Below are 20,555 nucleotides of genomic sequence, written 5' to 3'. Positions count from 1 at the left end.
GGATGCCAGTTCCCTTCTTGTGACAAGCTGCTCGCGAGCCATTTCTCTGAGTGAAGAGAGAAGGAGGAGGCAGTCAGTGACAGCCTGTTGAGCTGCTAGGTCTAATTCGAGACTGTGTGTGTGTCATTATTTGCATTGTGCATGTATGCATTTGTGTGTCTGTGTTTGTGTATGTTAATTGCAAAAGGTTGTCTGCTGTTTAAACAGCCCCCTTGTTGTGTGTGTGTGTGCGTGTGTGTGTGTGTGTCTGTCTGTCTCCTGCCCAACCACAACTGTTTTTGTTTGCTTTTTTTGGTCCCACTCTTCTCCAGCTTAGCTCCCTACACCTCTCGCTCGGGTCGTTTATTTAATAGCTGATGTGCTGAGGCTTGTAAGGCAGTCTTCTGAAATGATACTGAACTGAAATGGAATTAAAAGCACGGTCAACACATAACTAGTCAGTGGATTTTTGTAAATGCAGTTACTATTAAGGACGTGTGATATTGGAATGACATTGTGGTCTGCAGATTATAAAAAAGTGCACTTCACTGAAATTATACACAAGATGTAACATATCCTATGCCAGTCATAGAAGTAAAAAATTAACTGAGCAGTGCACTCTAGTTTTCTGTGAGCACTACACAATGTTGTTAGTGTAAAATAACAGATACAAACACTCAAGATATCAACATATGTATGTAAACTCTGCACACCAGAGTTTTTATTAGCAAGCTTTTGCTTAAACAAATAAACTGCTTAATATTCACTAAAATTTTAAATCTATATTTGATATTAAATTAAGTTATATTTAATTAATTTTACTGCATTTGTAAATTGAGAAATTGAACATTTCTCTTTAAGGCTAATGTTTTAAAGCTTTGTATAGATTGAATAGATTATTTAATAGAAGTTTTATATGTACTTTTATGGATTATTCATGTATCATTACTAATAGAAAATTATTATTGGGATAGAAGGATTTTGGAGCAGGAAACTTTGTAGTGTTGTGTTTCCTCTTGGCAGATTTATTAGCAGTAATACTGTCTATTGGAAGAGAGAGAGAGAGAGAGAGAGAGAGAGAGAGAGAGATAGAGAGAGAGAGAGAGAGAGAGAGAGAGAGAGGATCTTTCTGCCAAATCATTACTGAATGGGTCTGTGGATGGTTGTTCTATTATTATCATGTAATTTGTCCAGTGTAAGGATGATAAGGCATAAGACGTTTTCAGGTTTGTTTGTTGTTTCAAAGATCCACCCAAAATACAGAGTGTTCACGCTCTACCACCGGTGAGCTGTTTTCAATAAGAGACCTTGGCCGAGAGGAGGAACAGGCAAAGAAAGAGGGCAAGTTTTGTAACTGTGTCTGGATTGCATTTCAACTGTTTCCTGCTGTTTTGTTCAGTTTTAGGTGCTGGTATATTTCCTTAGAGGGTACAGAACATTAGATAAGCATTGGATTCCAAAGCCTTGCTGCATTCCAGACTGCCTTAAATCTGCCATTTGAGAGAGAGAGAGAGAGAGAGAGAGAGAGAGAGAGAGAGAGAGAGAGAGAGAGAGAGAGAACTTATAGTCAAAACACAACAAAAAACAGAGCTCTCTTCAGTGTTTAGTTTCATGGATGTGAGTAAAAGAACATTTGCCACAATAATCTATGCCTCGCCAGCAAAAACTGTTTGGCTTCACAGAAACTGGTTCAGCAAACATCTCTGACATCTTTTTTTATGGCCGGTCTTTTGGCGCTTGTCATAAACAAATTAAGAGATCTGTGGAGGAGAGCGTGTATTATTCTGTGTTTCATTGAAACAGGCTGGCCCCTGAGCACACACACGGCGGCCAGCCAAACCTCCAAGGATGGTTCACGTTAAACTAGACGTTTTTTGTCTAATGCTTGATACCACACAAAACAATAAGACAATCCCATAAAAACCACATTTTAAAACCCAGGAAGCTCACAAGAGTTTTCTTGGCTTAAAGTTTCAAATTTGCTATCATGAACTAAATTTATTAGCATTTTTATGTGTCTCCTTAAACAGCTATTTAAAGATTCATTGACAGTTTGCTTTATGTGTTTCTTTTACAGTGAGTAGCTACTGAACAATAATTCTTTCTTAGTTGTTTTTTGAAGGTTTTCAGACTGCACGAAACCCATTAGGGAGTACTGACAACACAGAACAATCAAAAGGCGTCTTCATTTTCTTAAGGGTTAGCTGTGAGTGTATCTAATGATAAGTACCAACAGTGTAGTAACTGTCAGCCAGCTGTGCCAGAAAGCTACAGTTTCAATATTTGAACACAAAATTAACCTGCTATTGCTAGCAAGAAAAAGCTTGAGCTATAAATAGCTGCTGTATTATATATCAAGATTTGGATCTGTGAAGGACTGCAACCAGTAATCTTTCGTTCCATTACAGTTATAAATTGAGGCCTTGTTATTTTGTCCAATTGGTCAGCACGTCAAAAATGATCATGACATAAACTACATGACTCGCTCTGTATAAAGCTCACATTAAATATGAGATTTGACAACAGCAAGCAAAACACTCTGGAACAAGAATAAAAAACTTCAGATCTGTTATTCACTTATTAATGTAACATATCAATCTGCAACAATATGCAAATTTCACCATTACTAAGTCTGTATAAATATGCCATTTCACATTTCCTGGTTAGAATACTAGGAAAGTCTCCATCTGACAACATATTTTTAGCTGGATGGAAATTTTGAAGAGTCTATTTTTGAAGAGTGTATATTTAAGGCATTTTTTGGAACTGTAAAAACTTTTTTTGTATCTTATGTATCTCCAAAATTGTAACTTAATGGGATAAGGAAAAGACCTTCTAGACTTTCAATGGAAGACAATGTAAAAAGTTGTTTGGCCATGGAAAACCAGCAGTTCTCCATCCCACCCCCTTTGGGGATCTGTTTCCTAGTCTCAGTTTTAGAGTTATGGGTTCTTGATAGCTACACGTCCTTTAAGACCCAGAGCATTTGTTGTTATCTCTCAGTATCATTTAAATGTGTAGTCAAAAGACACTTTTTATAAAATTTAGAAGATGGAGATTCCTCACCATTTGCTAGCTTTCCAGTCTGTTTGTGTGCTGGAAACTGGCCTAATATTTTTATCCTGGTGTCTGTAAGTATGTAAAAAGCAACCTGTCTTGTTCTGGTATGCTAGGTTTCTATCTTTCTGCTCATGGGTGGCAAAAACCTCCTGTCATTTTTAGACAACGGAGAGAACTCCAAACATTCAAAAGCATGAACTGAGATGAGAATACTCTATTCCTGCTCCATAGGTTGGTAATATTGACTTATTTCTCCTGTTTTGGATTATTAAAGGTGGAAATGTCTTCAAACTTGGGAGACAGCTGACTGCTTTACTGCAAAGTGCTACAAAACTTAACAACTCGAGTTATTAATGAGTTTCTGAGGTCATTGAAACAGTGAATAAAAATTTACAGAAATGTTAAACTCCAGCCACATTCAAACAAGTTGCTTTTCTTCTTAAACATACCGTTCCACCTTAAAAGACACCGAGTTCCTGAACATAAACAACCCAGAAAATATTGCATTTTCCCACAATTGCAGACATCCCCTTTAAGTGCTTTTATCAGATGGTGACAGTTGGTAGTCTTCTACCAGATCCCACAAGATTGTCTGGAATCCCACGTCACTGTATCTTTTAATTATGCAGTTTGAATAATCTACACTTAATTTCTTCAGAAATATCCCCTTAAATATATACCACATACTCAATGTCCTTTTTTGCCTGGAAACAAACCTGACATTTCTTGTACATATGGGTCCCTTGGAGTTAAGCGTGTTAATGTAAGATTGAGATCACATGTTGTGGTGGTATATTGTCATGTAAAAATCAATAAACACATCAACAATCTAGAATTTTTCTGCCCTTGTAGGAGACTTCACAGTCCAAGTGAGTTCCAGTTAAAGCAGATTGTTGCTCACTGTTGGGCTATGTTTTGCTGTAATTTCGCTGGTGGTGACCAACAAACTGTCGTTTGTTGGACAGCTTGTGTTGTGTTCTCACTGCTGTGGTTCTAAGTGGGGGAAAAAAGACAATGGTAGTGTTTGGAGAGGCCTGTGCTCCTTCAGAGGCTCTGAAGGGGCTCCGCTGATGTCTTTACAGGCGTTCCACACTCCTGAAATGACTTATTAAATCAGCTGAAATGACCCCTGACTCCTGCTTCCTTTGCTTCTGACAGCTTTATACGCTGTACCTATGCCATTTATTATCGGCAGCCGACGTAGAAATGGCCGCGGCCTCCCCCCACCCCCCCTTTCCCCTTGTACTGAGAGATCCATCACGGACACAATAACATTTTATTGAGGAAGAGGACTTTTTTCCCCCATTGTGGATATTATCCTTGTAAGTTTTTCTCATTTCTTTGAACCTCTGGAACTTCCACAGAGCCTGAAGTTTTCTTACCACAATCACAGAAAGCATATTAACACAACATGCGCTATATTTATTCTTTGGTCATTCCCCCACACAGTCGGACTCCACAGCAACCCTGACCTGTGCAGATGGGAAGTGGAACAAGCAGGTGTCCTGTGAGCCAGTGGACTGCGGCCGGCCCGACAAGTATCATGTGCATCCAGCCGTCTTCCAGTTCTCTGAGGGCACCACCTATGGCAAAAGGTGTACTTTCCAGTGCCGACAGCCAGCACAGCTTATAGGTGGGTGAAACTCAACAGGTCCACAGCAAAAAAAGACCTGTGGCTCTAAGAGGATAACTATGTAAATGTCATCTTTGCTTTAATTTCTTTACAATACATGACAATAATATACTCAAAGCAGGACTGAAGTTCAAATCCCTTAACTGGTACACTGTCAGAGAAAAGGTACAGAATAGATACATTACTGTAGGTAAAAGTAAAAACAGTGTAAATGTACCTTTAATGGAACACTACATAACCTTTGTGATAATTCACTAACCTGTAATATGGAGAACAGAGCCTCTAACATTTCTACTCTGGGCATAGCACTGCTGAAACTGGACTTGGTAACTTTTGGAGGAGGGTAGGAAATAACCCTCCTTTCCCATTCCCATTGATTTCAGTTCTAAACCCAAGTGTTAGTGCTCCTTTAAAGGTACAACAGTAAAAGTAAAGTCCAGTTGGGTTCCCTATATTCTTTGCTCCAGAAGGAGAGGTGAATATATGTAAACTTTCATTATGAATCTATGTGAAATAAAACCATACAGTATAAGTCCTGGAGATGGAACTGGGTGTATGAAATCAAAACAATTTAAAAAGCTACAAAAAAACAGCAGTAAATATGTATTCAAACCTGGTAGACACAGTGCAATAACAGCTCTTATATGAATACTACACTATCACTGTCACACTATGAGATGCTGAAGCTGAAAACCTGGTTCTCCACATGGGTATCCTCCAAGTGCTCCGGTTTCCTTCCACAGTCCAAAAACACATGTTGCTAGGTGGATTGGCTACTCATGAGTGTGTATCGCCCTGTGAAGGACTGGCGCCCCCTCCAGGGTTTGTTCCAACTTTGCACCCAATAATTCCGGGAAGCTAAGAACCCACTGCGACCCTGAAAGCAGTTACAGACACTGAATGAATGCAAAAATTAGTATATACGATTGAAATGTATTTGACTGACTATAAGGTTAAGGCTATTTGTTGCAGTCTTGGCTTTGCAGTTGCATGCTTTTCAGGGTACGAGTAAGCTTAAATCGGTTACTATGAAAGTGGATACCAATGAAGTTACTTATCATTCATAACTTGTATTAAATAATGAAGGAATAATTAATTATTAAACAATGGTATAAATTTTCCTCTTACTCTCAGTTCAATTTCTTCTCCTATCATAGGCAGTAACAATGTGCTGACCTGTATGGAGGATGGGATGTGGTCTTTCCCTGAAGCTCTCTGTGAACTGCGCTGTCCTGCACCTCCACCTGTCCCCAACGCCATTCTACAGACAAAACGCTGCAATGCCACCGGCCTCAAGGTGGGCTCATTTTGCAAATACAAGTGCAAGCCGGGCTACCATGTCCCTAGTGCTGACAAACCAAAGAGGTGAGGCCATTATCTTATTATACTATTTGTGAAATATAAGCTTGTTCCCTGTAGAGGAACATAATAAAACTTAAACTTTGAATTTAATATGACATTGCTAAACAGACGGGCATTTACGAGGCAGTGTACAGAGGATGGAAGCTGGCAGCCAGGTGTGTGTGTGCCAGTGATGTGTGAACCACCACCACCGGTCTTCCATGGCAGCTACCAGTGCACTAATGGCTTCCAGTTTAACAGCGAGTGCTGGCTGATTTGCCCTGGGGCCAACCACACGGTGAGAGCGCACAGCCGCTGCAAACAGGTCTGTTGCTTTCCCTCGCTCTGTCTCTCATATCTCCATCACAAAAAGTGGACTGACATTTCTCATGGCTACTTCAAGACCACTACTTCCATTTGCTTGTTATCTAGGTTTTTCTCACCCTCACTGCATTGTTCACCTCATTGTGTATGCCATGTTAAACTCAAGGTCTGAGCAGATTTTCTCAATATCAAAAAAGGCCAGAGTTGTCAGAACTTGTTGCTATCATGTCCTGTGGTAAAATGAAATATTCCAAACCTTGTAATATGTAGATGTCTAGACTTCTGTTGCTTCTTTCTTTTACTGAAGGAGTATGATTTTCTTCCAGGCTGCCTCCATCCCCAATGTTATCCGCTGTAGAAAGGATGGAAATTGGACAGGTTCATTCCAACTCTGTCCAGAGCTAAAAGGCCACTGCTCCCTTCCTCAGAACCTGAGCCCTGCCATCCTCACCAGCTGCACCGAAAAACTACACAACATTGGTCAGTACAGCCACACACTCTTGGGCTTTAAAGAGGGCTGAATTGATCTATCCACTGTTGGACAGCAATGTCCCCTTTAATTGACCAAAAGCCCATTCGGCCAAATGAGAAACTGTAGCAAACAGTGTAGTTTTTCCTAAGAATGATAATGTGTTATGCATGTGAAACAATCCCTTCACCTCAACTCCTCAGGAAGCCAGAATGTGATTTTTTTAGTTGTTTGGATTTCCATCTTCCACATTGTCCTGCGTAGTACAACCTGGCCACTAGTGTAAATTTGTAAATCCACCTTCTCTTCAGTGTTGTCATTTGTCTGTTGTTTGATGTGCTTGCACTGATACACCTTTTGCGATCTTTAATTCCCTGGCTAACATTGAAATTATTTACTCCTTTGGGTGGTTCCCTTAAATATTTTTTTTCCTCACTGACAGTTTTGTGCTTTGGTTGCTCAACAGTTTTAGTTTTAGTCATTTTCATCTTTTCAGTGGGAGTTTTGTCCGTTTCTATGAAGCTTGTCTAATCTCAGTCTTGGTAGAAAATGACACAAATTTCAGGACCAAAAAAGCAAAAATATTTTGATTGATGTTGAATGAATGTATGTACTTTGGATGCTTACTGAAATATGGATGCATTTCTGTTAACATACACTTTTCCACCCAGCATTACTCTGAATACTCTGTGGCTCGTATCATAGATCTGTGTCTGCTCTGTAACAGGTGCGGAATGTGAGCTTGCTTGCAATGGCAGTGGCAGTAGCTTGGTGCTCCTCCCCAGGAACATGACCAGCGACGACATGATGAAAGACCATTGGCGAAACCCACCCAAAGTAAAGGTGCGATTAAATCCTAACAGACCAATGTCTTCCAGACTTCCAGAGTATCATTAACAATATACCCAAAGTGCATATAGGAATGCGTTGACATTTTTCTAACATTTCAAACATTTCGTTTAATTTGGTCTAATTCCAAGCTGTTGTTGATGTCGTTGGTGCAGCTGCATATATCAGACCATTTTGGCCAGTCCAACTCATATATGGGAACCACCACATTGTCCATACGTTAGGGATGTATCTGCAATGTACCTAAGTGTTTTTTGTCTCTTCCGTATTTGTCTTGTTTCTAAAACTTTCTCTCTTTTGTAAACTTCTCAGACAGATATGTTTGTTAAATATTTGCAGTCTAGTCATAATAAAAGCATAGCCCTTAAATATGTCCATAACTTTGGGTATATTTAGCTCACTATCGCAGTTGTTTAACACTAGGCCAACTACTCTGAAATTACTCATAGCAGTCTAGAAAAGAAGAACACATAAGCACCAAAGTCAAAATAAACACGTCCTTAAGTAAGCACACTTTAAAAGCCTGCTTTTGTTATTGAATGTATTGTGATTAATAATAGAATTAACCATTAACATTAAAACAGAAATGATTAATGCTAACTCCAGTCAGTCCTAAAATTCCATGTGTCATGTTGTTTATCCGACTGAAGGGGAATAGTGAGGCTGGACCACACATGCACATGCTTCTGACATTTTCCTTTTGCCCTTTCATCTGTGTTTGAAAAAAGGTAAGGAACTGGTGGTGTGGGCAGCAGAGCTCATGGTCTGAAAGAAACAGAAAGGTTTTGTCACCTAACAAACAACTTACTCTCATAGAATACAATCAGTGATTATAGTTGTTACTCAAAATTCTAAAGTTACAATATAACAGTTATTTTTTAGCCACAGTTTATTCTGAAGAAAGACTCAACTTAGCTTTTTTGTAAGCACTCAGACACTTAACTTTAGAAAATGCACATTATGTCATAAAACAAGGTGCAGACACAAACACAAGCTTTCAGACTGTGGTGACGCACGTCCCTTATTTCCTCTTTTCTTACGGCCCTCCAGTTTGACCTGCAGTACCTTTAGAAATGATGAGTGTAGCCGATGAACAGCTGTTATTTTCCCAAGAATGAATTTCTCATCAAAACTGTCTGACCACTGCGCTGGACCATAGGCGTGGTTCACGATGGCCTCAGAATGCTCAACAATAACTGTGACGATGTGCTGAACTGCCCTTGAACTGCTGCCGCTTCCAAAAATGACAGCCCGAAGCACTCACCTAGCGAGAGTGTAGCTGCCGTAGGTGGACATCTTTTCTTTAACACTATGAATGTGTCTCTTTCCTCCCTCAATCTCTTACTTGTCCTCCTCTGTGGAAGCTTTCATCATGGCAGCCACGTCATTCCTTTGTGTTCCACTGACGGGGAGCAGAACACAGACACTGGTCTAGTGCTTTAAAAAATGACTTTGGCCTTATTAAATGACTCATAGTTTAGACTCATGGAAAGATGAATAAAATGAAAGCCACTACTCTGTCTTCTCTATCTTTGTGGGAAAGGGAAGGCTTCAGTGCAGGACAGTTGATAATTCAATATCACGGTATTTTCCAAATATGTTACAATTCTGCAAAGAGTTTGCAGTAAGAAAGTTGACAAACCAATGCTTCCTGAGAACAGGTAGTCACAGGACATGCACAGGAAACTTGCATTTAGTTTTTAAGTAGTTTGAACAATTCTGGGGCAGCACGGTGGTGCAGCAGGTAGTGTTGCAGTCACACAGCTCCAGGGGCCTGGAGGTTGTGGGTTTGAGTCCTGCTCCGGGTGACTGTCTGTGAGGAGTTTGGTCTGTTCTCCCCGTGTCTGCGTGGGTTTCCTCCGGGTGCTCCGTTTTCCAAAAACACACATTGGTAGGTGGAACTCAAAAAAAAGTGTCAGTGTGTGTGTGTGTGTGTGTTGCCCTGTGAAGGAGAATGTATAAATTTACAATTCTGTTCAAAATGAGAGACCACCATCTAACTAATTCATTTTCATTAATTAATCTAAATGTACACTAAGCCTAATGTAATTATTTTCCAATGTCAGGACAAAGCAGAAAATGATCAAGAGGCTCAAAGCAGCTTGAATTTTATCTGTCATAAATTTGAATGTCTTTATTTGATGGGGCCAGATACAGGTGGTCCACCAAGTCTTACACAACTGTCAGGAGTCCCAAAAGCCTTGCCTGTTTGCCTTTTTAACTGCTGTTTTTGAGATTTGAGTTTTTTTCAGTTTTCTTCCTCACTCATGCCATTTTACATATATTCTTCTCAGTAATAGCTTCATGTAAAATAACAAATTTAAAGCAGTTTAGTGTGATCTGTGACTTTTGCACACTACTAAAATATAAAACATAAAACAATTGATGTGAACATGAAAAAAATGTGACAGGTGCTTTTATCATCATTGCATATTTGTACATCAAAATTTGGATTTCACATTTAACCCAGTGAACACAGACACACACTCTGTGTCCGGGAGCAGTTAGGGGTTACGCGCCTTGTTTAAGGGCACTTCAGCTGTGGATGCTGAAGGAGAACAAAGTGTTTGTCCTTTATTAACTCTGACCCATTTTTTCCTGCCATTACAGGGAATCAAACCAGCAACATTTCATTCCCAAGCCGGTTTCTCTTACCTTAGGCATAGCTGTTCATTGCAGTCAAAATTGTAGTTATCAGTCAATTCATTCTTTTCCTGTAACCGATATTCTATTTGTTTTCTGTAACCGCTTCATCCTGTTCATGGTCGTGATGGGTCCCGAGTCTACCGTGAGTCACTGGTTACAAAGGAACACATTCTGGACAGGGCTCCATCACCCCATCATAGGGTTTCACACACTCTCATTGTCACTCACACCTATGGGCAGTTCTGCACAGTCCGTCCACTTACCAGCATGTGTTTTGGGACTGTGAAAGAAAACCAGAGCACCCAGAGGAAACCTAACAGAAAGAAATCTCTATCAGTATTGCTAAACAAAATGATCAACATTGTTGTGTGACACCAACACTGATAGACAGGAATAGATGTAGAGGAGATTTACATTGTCCAGCACTGGGTGATTTCTTATAATGTCACTGGTGCTGAGTAAATGAATGAGCTTGAGGCCCTAAACAAGCACAATTTGTAATAAAACGGGATGAGGAATATCCATCTGCTTGATTTATTAAGTCATTGATTTATTCCTAGCAGACTGAATAGGGTTTTTGGGTGACATCATGCCTGTAAGTGGTTAAGAGTTTGTCTGGCTTTTTTTTTTTTTGCCTTTCGTTCTTTTTTTCTTTTTTGCCTCCAACTCCAAATCTTGTAAAGGATGTTTTGAGAAGCCTGATTGTTTTTCATTCACTTCAAGAGAGGCCTGTCATATGTAACTCCAGGGTTTGCAAACGAGTGTTTGAACAGCTCCCTTAACGTTTCCTCTCACTCTCTATCCCTCTTCCTCTCGTTCTCCCTCTCTGACCCTGTGTAGCCCCTAGTTTAGTTGAACATGCTGATGGAGCTGTAGTGGAAATCACTTACTATTTTTAAATACTCCTTACTCCTTAAGACATCGACTTTATAGGGGAATACTTCCAACGTTTAAAATATCTGTATGGAACCTAAAAATCATACAAAGATATAAAATCAGTTACTATAGAGAAACAGACAGAATCTTGACTTTGGTGTTTTTTCAACTCTAGGATACAGTGTATTTAACAAACAAATTAATGGCAAAACTATATGTCCAATCTATTTTAAACCACTTTGTCTCAGGCAGCATATTAATAAACTTTGCAAACCAACATGGTGAACCATTCTGACTAATTACATTCATCTATAACTGAGTATTTGGTTATTTAAGCTTTCTGAATGACTTAAAATATGTATCAAATAAATTAATTATGCAGACATTTCCCTATTAATGCTCTACTTCAGGTCCATTGGTGTAAAATATGCGTGTCATTGGTGTGTCACGGAAAAAGTTGGGAAGGAAAAATGAAATACAAGAAGAACAGTGCCCTGATACAGATAGTATAAAAGTCTATTTAATAGAAGGCAGGTAGAACTTGTCTTGCCCCGGCCTTTAGAGAAACTGTAAAAATAAGCACAGGTTCAGTAGCAGACGGTTTAAATTAGGGCTGGGTAAACAGGCCGGCTGGGTCCTCTGTGTGACACTGAATGCTAAGTGTGGTTGTGTGTGTGTGTGTATATATATACAACACACAACAGATTTTAATATACAAACAGACAAACACACATATTTTTAAATGTACAATGCTGGTTTTAAAGTTGTGTTAAAGGTTTCTCTTTGGGAAAACACAACGGCTGGGTCCTCTGTGTGACACTGAATGCTAACTGTGTGTTGGTGTTTTTGTGGGTGCATGCGTGCGTGCGTCCGTGTGTGGACTGCTCAGGCCAAAGCTCACCACCCTAAGCTGCACCAGAGAAGAGGGCGAATGCCTGCTTTCTTGGAAGTCTTATGTTTACATTCAGCCTTTTCCACTCCTCATGGCTTCTGGAGTTTCCCCCAGAGCGCGTCATTTGGCCTCTCCAAACATCCTCTGTACCTGCACTAACCCAGGAGTCGGCCAGCCGCTCTGTTCGGCCACATTACAGCTGGTCAGGCTTTGTTCAGGTTTAATGGTTCCCGTACTTAGCCATGCTCTTAAGACCGTAATCCTCCAAGTCCAATTCTTTAATGCATTCCCCCCACTGACTCCAACACCAAAACCAAAGTGCTGTAAGCAGAGGGATTTTATTTGTTTGCACTTTCGTAAGCTCGGATAGGAATCTTCCGAGACGCACATGTGCTTTGCCGAAGTCCATTCAAATTCACTTAATTTCAAAATGTTTTGTTGCATGGAATGTCCTCAGCTTGGAATTGCGTCCACAAATTCCACTTCCAACATGACTGCCAGCTCATATAAACTTGTCATCTGGGATGATTCAGCTTAAAAACCAAAAATTATACCCGGCTTTGTCTTTGCTTCTCGTTTGCAGAGTATTGTATGCACAATGGGACTGAAGTGGTATCCGACCCCAGATACTCTTCACTGCATTAAAGGCTGTGAGGTAAGGAATACCATTGTTTTACTGAATTTTCCCTATTGCATTCATGTTCATCTAAACTCGACCATATCTAACGAGCACCAGTTAATGTAACTTTTTTTTAACCTAAACCTATAAACTATACCTTCCGTAGTTCTATACTGTAGAGAAGAATGCATGTCTGAGGTTAAGCACTGACTCTCCAGAGTCTGACCTTGAACAGTTGTTTCTGCCATCTTCCCACGTTCTTTTGAAGTCCAGTGCATAAATAAACATGTGGTTGGTGGTTGGTGTCTTCCTTTTTTTGTTGTGCATTGCAAACAAAGTCCCAGCCTAATCCAAGTCAGCTTTAACAGGAGTGACTAAAAGCTGACGGGGGCGTTTGTGACCACCTTTATTTTGTTTAGATGGAGAATTTGTTTTCTTTGTTTTAGAGGGACCTGGAACCCCCATCTCTGGGTTTCTTTTAAAAGCAAAGGTCATGCCTCCTCTTCACCAAGCCGTTGGGGTGAAATGATGAGAAATATCTCCTCTTACTACTGAGAAAAAGAAATATTTGACAAACAAGAAAAGTGTACAGACCTCTACGTTGAGTTAGTTTGACATTACTTGGATAGTGAGAAATGTCAAATGTAACCAACTTTGAAGACTGAACATTGGAAGTATAAAATTACCCCTGTAGATTACTTTGAAACAAATGAATTTAAGACATTAATTAAGAAGCAAGACAACTGTATAAGAAGCAAACTTATTTGCTTTCGGGCTCTGTATAGGACGCAAAAGGATATGGGAAACAAAAAGGATATATCAGTTGTTATTAATTGGTCACAGATCTAGCAAAATCATTCTGAGGCGCCTTGTGCAATCTGTAGAGTCAGACAATATGACTTGGTTTAAAATACAAGTTCTTGGCAAAGAAAATTGGTCATGGTCAGAATATAGTAACAGTACATACTTAAACATGAAAAAAAAAATCACAGAAAAAAATCATTTATGAAATTCTCCAACAAATCATCTTTAATAAGGCAGCATAGTAATGTGTTACTGAACTCAGCTGACCAGTTCCCATTTTTTATTTGTGCCAAAACGGCAGACATTTGAACTTGTCACATCCTGACCCACTTTTAGCCACTGGGTAATTAATTAGCAGCCCTCTGAAAGCAGTTGGGTTGGGCCGTGGAGATGATTTCAAACTGGAAAAAGGTCACAGGTGTGCTGGGCAACCTTTGGAGCCTGTCAAGATGGAAATGTGTAGTAACTCTCAAGGGAGACACATATAAGTTTAATAGGGCTTCAGTTTCCCCATTAAAAGAGGCCTCCATCCACAGGCTCGGGAATACTAACTCAATTTTTCCAGGGCGACATAATTGCAACAGACTCTGGTCTGTGTGTCTATTTTTGCATGGTGTGGATGTATATGTGTGAATGCCTCTCTCCCTCTCTTTCCCTCTCTCTGGAGTCACAGAGGACAGGTTTATTCTGGTATGCATGTTTTGGCATAATGCCACACCTTCATGATCCTTATAAAGAACTTGAATATTTATTGTGTTTCATTCAGAATACATTTCGGTGTGATGTGCACGTATTTCAAAATATGATTGTTGTTCTTTTTTCTTCTGTAGCCTTTCATGAGTGATAACTACTGTGATGGCATCAATAATCGAGCATTCTGTAACTACGATGGTGGAGACTGCTGTCATTCTACTGTTAAAACTAAAAAGGTGAGATTTGCACAAGCATGATGCGTAGGTCAAGTACACTATCACAGATACGGTCAATTCTTACTTCAGTAAAAAAAGTAGTTCTAGGGCTGTGCCATATTGTATCACTCGCAATAATATCGTCATATTTTTTTAAATGGAAAAAAAACAATATTGTGATAATCATGATATTCTGACTTGTGTGCATAATAACCCTTCTGTGTTTGGTTTGTTATTTATTGTGAAGCTTTAAGGTTTTGTATAATTGTTTCCTTTTGCTGTTTATATGCACACATTTTATACAAAATCAGAATCTTGGTAAATTAATGTTGTTTACAAAATAAGCAAATGTTAACTGATTCTTTAATCACTTCTTTATACTTTATTAAAAACTTACATTTGTAGTAAATTAAATTTTTTAATATATAAAACTATTTAATACTATTAATATATATTAAATATATTTTATTTAATTTAATATGGTGTTCTCCCCGTGTCTGCATGGGTTTACTCCGGGTGCTCCAGTTTCCTCCCACAGTACAAAACCACATGTTGGTAGGTGGATTGGCGACTCAAAAGTGTCCGTAGGTGTGAGTGTGTGAGTGAATGTGTGAGTTTGCCCTGTGAAGGACTGGCGCCCCCTCCAGTGTGTATTCCTGCCTTGCGCCCAATGATTCCAGGTAGGTTCTGGACCCTCCGTGACCCTGGACTGGATAAGCGCTTACAGATAATGAATGAATGAATGAATGAATTTACTTGCTCACTGGAGACATCATACAGTAGACATCATATCATATAGGGTCTGTCCCAAAACCTAGTGAGATGTCTACATAGTGAGCATTTTACACCATAGTGTGTGCACTCCAGACATGTAGGCTGACCCAATTCTTGATTCTTGTCCCAATTCTATGATGTCTACTTTGATACCTTAATCTGGCCAAATTTTAAGGCAGCCTCAAACTTATCCTCAGCCGCTAAGGCAATCTCATAATACAATGCAAGCACAACTCCCACCTGTTTTGCACTTCCTCCAGAGCAAACATAATTAAAACCATGATAAAAATGTAAAGAGCGGGATCCATCACACTGACACACTAAGGCGACATTAGCAGCTGAGGTAAGTAAACACTGGTCACGTGCCACGGGCAGGAACAAGCCGTGTCGCAATCACACTCTAACTAGTGTCTCAATAATGTGCTTTACAAGGACAGACATCGGAATGCTGCGTACTTAAACTGCTGACTGCATAGTCAGTGCCTGCTTAGACACCTCACTCAATTTTGGGACAGACCTATATCTCATGCAAAAAAAAAAAAAACATTTAAAGTTGACAATTCATTTTTACTTTCATGTGTAGTTTTGTTCCTGTATTGTACATTTTTATGACAGCAATAAACAGGTCCAAAATAAATATAGTATTGTGGACCAGAAGAATATTTTTGTATGATATTTATGTATTAAAACCCTAACACCTGAGAGGAATGGTGTATACTGTAATTTCTAGTCTTATAAATTTAAAATAACAGTCTGTAGGTTTTGTGGATTTAGGGATTTAAAGTCCTCTCTGGTGAGATTTGTAATAGCAGCCAGCAAGTGGAAGATTCTTTATTTAAAACATGCTTTTTGATGTGGTCTCCATTCAAAGTGGGTGAATACTGTCACAGAAATTATTCATATCCACAATCATGCACAATTTCAACTCACACCAAACTAAAATTTATTATTACCCAAACTAAAGTATATATCATTTTAGCTGCAACATTTCACAACAAAAGAGTGATAGAAAATACTAAATATAGCATCGAGAATTATTCATCTCAGAGCTGTTTTAGTTGCATTTTCCTGATCAGTTTTGTAACTATCATATAATAGGCCATTAGACTATAGATATTTAAGTTGTTTGCAATTAACTGCAAAGAACATTTCAGCTAAGAGACTGTCTCTAGAGTACTATAGCAAACTACATTAACAAATTTATGTGCTTTAAACCATCCTTTCAGATTCAATTCCATTTGTTTACAAGAGTGGAGCAGGGAGTATATGTGGCTTTAGTTTTTTGCAAGGAAACTGGTGTTTTTCATAACTAAGAGGTAGAAAGTATCAATCAGTTATGCCATTCACCACAAACAAACCAATATTATTATCATGTACAGCTGTTTAACTTGTGTCCTATAGAACTTGTCCAAGAATAGTGACTTGCTTTTATCAAACTTACTTGACCAATTTATTATTACCACTTACTATAATATTTTGTAATAATAAATTTAATAAATATATAATAAATCCCCATTCAGGAATATTACTGTTTTCAATTAAAGCGAAAAATTAAGGACTGACCCTTTAATCTCACAACGAATCCTATACAGCTGAGGCAGTTGGTTTTTGTCCTTGTGTACTCATTGTCCTTTCACTTTATCCTTCCTCCCACCACTTCTTTTCACATGGAAAGGTTTTGTGGCTGCCAAAGAAAGTGATATTCCCTTGTAAGACAGAGAGACCCAACCTCGTCAGCATTATAGCACCTCCTCTCTTGAAGTAGACAGAACTGCTGAACCATCGTGTGAAATCAAAACAAAACACAAAAGAATGAAATGAAGCTTTTTTGGCATGCGTATGCCCCAGTGGAATACACAACATGTTGTGAAACATCTAGCAACAGTTTTTGGCTGTAGACACTGAAAGGTTTATACTGTAAGCAATTAAATACTGGATTTACTTTATCACACCACAGGATTACTCAAGCAAATAAATTCAACAAATTCAACATCCAACTTCTCTAAAAGCTTCAGGTTCTGACTGAAGAAGATTCGGAAATTGAATTTTGTTTTAATTTTCCATCTACATAATAATACAAATAATCATGATTTTAATAAATTATATAATGTCCCTCATGCATAAAAATGCACCCCAAAAAACTAAATCACATTTATTACATTTAATAAATACATTTCTCTGTCTAACTACTAAGTCTTACCTACTTTAAATATTTTCTCTAAGTAGTACTCAGTCTTATCTACTAGTTTAATTTTATTATGTTTCAGTTTGTTCACTGTAGATCATTCGTAAATATATCACACAGATACCCATTTTGCATGCAATCAGTGGTGTTGTTTGAAAAGCTCACTGAAATTGAACAATGACATATTGAACATTTAAGCGCTTGGACATGGTGTTGGTATTTTCATAATTTCACCTTCAGAGGTTTTGGTCAGTTTCTCTTTTTTACTTGTTGGAATGCTTCATGCCTCACCCAAAGTCCAATCTTAATTATTTGCCTGTGGCATTGTTGTGTTGGAAGGGCTGCATGTGTTTCTGTCCAGTGTTTTTTCAATGTCTCAGCATACATCATATTACTCTTTGCTAAGCCTGGTGTCTGTTTTCCTCCCCAACACGCCATCAATAGGGCTGAGCAATTAGGAAAACCTTCTCTGAGTGGCACGTTGCAGACGGAAAAGCAACAGTGACACAAAACATCCCAATGGTTGTGTAGGATTTGAGAAGGGCCAGGTCATGATGAGTTCACACTGTCTGGTAATGTGGTCTGCCATTTTGGACATGAGATCATGTTGGAGGATGTGACTTTGCTTCTAGAATTGCTTGTTTTGTTGGGGTGGGTTGGTGAGTATTTTGGGAGGGGGACACCAGTCTAATTTAGCTGGAAACATTTATGTAATTACAACTATGTATAATTATTGATCTTAGTTGTGTTGCTAATCCCAAACTTATTTTGCTCTATAATCCTTACACTATTAAATTGAGCTTTATTTGCCAGAAACCCAGGTTTAGATTTAACCATGTACACTAAACAAACTGACCTCCTTCTTATAAGAAGAAACAATTATATTGAAATAGAAAATTAAACTTTTTTCAGTGATTTAATAACTCGGTTTATTCATGACCATTATATTTTAGACCATCACAATGTTTGTACCATATCAATACAAACATTTAAAAATGTATAATTATGATGAATGGTACAGTAAGAGTTTGTTTATAGTTACACTTTCACAATTTTAGTTGAGATAAGATGAAAAGATTGAGATAGTTCCATAGATTTGGTAATTATTCCACCAATGTTATGTCTGAAAGATGAAAACTCACTACTGGCTCACAATGTTCCCATAGAGACTGTTGACAGAACGCACATATCCCTTGCATGTGATTGGTTGAGTAATGTCAACAGAGATAAGGCCAGTTGTTGTCAGAACATCCAGTGTCTATTGGGTGCAAAGAAGCCAGTGTCAGTGGAGAGACCCCCCCCCCATCCCACACACTCTGGTTAGTGTACATCTTACCGCCAGCACCGTTAAAGCTTGTGTTCGAGCTTGTCTCACTCTTGTGAAAAACATGATATTTATACTATCCAGATGTTGGGGTCCTGAGGACTAACAGAAAGAAGCCTACTTTTGTGTTACCTGACTTCAGCTTTCAAAGTAATTTCCTCTCATACAAACAACACTGCAGGTCAAACAACCCTTGAAATGGCTAGTAAGATTACATCCTTTGCATTCCAGGTCTTTTGTAAACATTTGTGTTGAAGAGTCTTTGTTTGGCATAGGTAATGCTTTTTACTTATTTACAGTGATATTCAAATATTTTGAGTTGACAAATGCACAATTTATGACACAGCACACGTTGGAACCAGTGTTTATAACCATATATGTAGGTCTGCATCTGATGTCATGTAGCTTTAGGAATGCTGTCTATTCCCAGTTATTTGCATCAGTGAGTATCCAGATATTTTTATTTGTTTAGATAGTTTATAGTAATTATGCCTTCAAAACAGACACTTGACACAGTGTGACTCTGAAATGGCTTCTAGTCAATGCATTGTAGAAAAGCCAGGCATTTTAAATATGCTTTTAGGCTACAAAAACATTTTTGCGCACACACATTCATGCTGGCTACAGCTGGAGAAGTGTTGGCGGTCTGTAATGAGGAGTATGGCTATGGGGGAAATGTTTTGAACCGGAGCTTGTGGGCATCATGAATGGAGTAGATTTATAGTTGGGAAAATCCCCCATGGTGTATGGGGACACCAGGAGGGAAGCCCTGAGTGTTTCTGTGTGTTTCACAGGGCAATGAGAGGCCAATCCACCCTCCACTAGCTCTCTAACACAAGAAAGCCCTTGTTCCTCTGCGCCCATACATACGCTCCCACTTTCCTTTTTTCACCTACACTCCAACACTGTCCTGCTGCCACCCTGCCATATCCAGTCCACACAGACCGGGTGCATGCAAACCAATGCATCAAGAAACAACACCCCACTAGACAATTCACACAGAAAATAATGCCTGACGTTATTTTCTGTGCCATGTGGTGGTGTTGAACTGAATTGTGCATGATATGCAGTATTTGGGTTTTAAAGACAAAAGGGACATGTAGTTTAAATTTAATTCTGTAACATTTATTATGACTGCATTCACTCAAATGTTTGCAATCATGAACTTGAGTTTGGTCTCTTATATAACTTCGCTGTTCATTGCAATTTCACATGAATTGAAAGGAATTAGTTTGGTATTCAATAAAGCTTGTACAAACGTACTGAATGTTCATTCTTAGGTACCATAAATAAATCGGTTTAGTTAAATTGTGGTGACATTTAAGACTTGATATATTACGCTATTTCTTAAAAAACAATCTGAACCCAACTGAATGTTTGTGAGTTCAAATATTTGCACACCCTCCCCATTTACTAACTCTGTGGAAATGGAAAGCTGTTTCACATGCAAGTCTTAACTTTGATGTTGGGTTTTTTCCAGGTGATCCCATTCCCCATGACCTGCGACACTCGAGAAGACTGCTCGTGTCGAGACCCAAACGCCCAGGAGAACAGCAAAGGACTCCGCCACCACACGCTGGGCTGAGAGCCACAGAATCCAGAGAGCACCTGACAGGGGATAATGACAAAAAAAAAAAAAAAAGAAAAGAAACACATTCCTCTCTCCATGCTGCTTACATCAGGGTCAATCCACTCACTGCTCCCTGACAAGTCAGCCACTGTGCCCTTGCTCCTTCATCCAACACCCACCCACCAGGGTATGCCACCGATCTAACAAACAACACACAGGGCTCAGATAGATATAAAAAATACAGCTCAGAAGTACAAACAAGAAATTATCATAGACATTGTTTATAGAGTCTGGACCGACCA

General features: G+C 39.0%; 1 protein-coding gene and 2 long non-coding RNA genes across 3 annotated transcripts in view; 1 reads left to right on the top strand and 2 right to left on the bottom strand.

The window, feature by feature from the left end:
* Positions 1–20,555, top strand: part of LOC136676778 (pappalysin-1-like) — an 83,031-nt gene extending 62,476 nt beyond the window's left edge. The window contains exons 15-22 of the mRNA XM_066653997.1: positions 4,489–4,672; positions 5,830–6,037; positions 6,143–6,311; positions 6,664–6,817; positions 7,534–7,649; positions 12,653–12,724; positions 14,323–14,421; positions 20,164–20,555. Coding sequence (XP_066510094.1) covers positions 4,489–4,672; positions 5,830–6,037; positions 6,143–6,311; positions 6,664–6,817; positions 7,534–7,649; positions 12,653–12,724; positions 14,323–14,421; positions 20,164–20,268 — 1,107 coding nt within the window. The 3' untranslated portion in view covers positions 20,269–20,555. The remainder of the gene's footprint in view (positions 1–4,488; positions 4,673–5,829; positions 6,038–6,142; positions 6,312–6,663; positions 6,818–7,533; positions 7,650–12,652; positions 12,725–14,322; positions 14,422–20,163) is intronic.
* On the bottom strand, positions 4,821–6,699 carry LOC136676779 (uncharacterized). Its single transcript, XR_010796315.1, has 3 exons — positions 6,594–6,699; positions 5,849–6,021; positions 4,821–5,549 (listed from the first exon to the last, which is right to left on the bottom strand). It is a non-coding gene; the product is annotated as an uncharacterized lncRNA (long non-coding RNA).
* On the bottom strand, positions 10,334–13,320 carry LOC136676780 (uncharacterized). The gene is made up of 3 exons (XR_010796316.1): positions 12,846–13,320; positions 11,192–11,271; positions 10,334–10,614 (listed from the first exon to the last, which is right to left on the bottom strand). It is a non-coding gene; the product is annotated as an uncharacterized lncRNA (long non-coding RNA).

Source organism: Hoplias malabaricus, chromosome X2, assembly GCF_029633855.1.
Source record: "Hoplias malabaricus isolate fHopMal1 chromosome X2, fHopMal1.hap1, whole genome shotgun sequence".
Taxonomy (NCBI): domain Eukaryota; kingdom Metazoa; phylum Chordata; class Actinopteri; order Characiformes; family Erythrinidae; genus Hoplias; species Hoplias malabaricus.
Note: the sequence above shows the minus strand (reverse complement) of the source record. Positions and strands in the feature narration are given on the sequence as shown.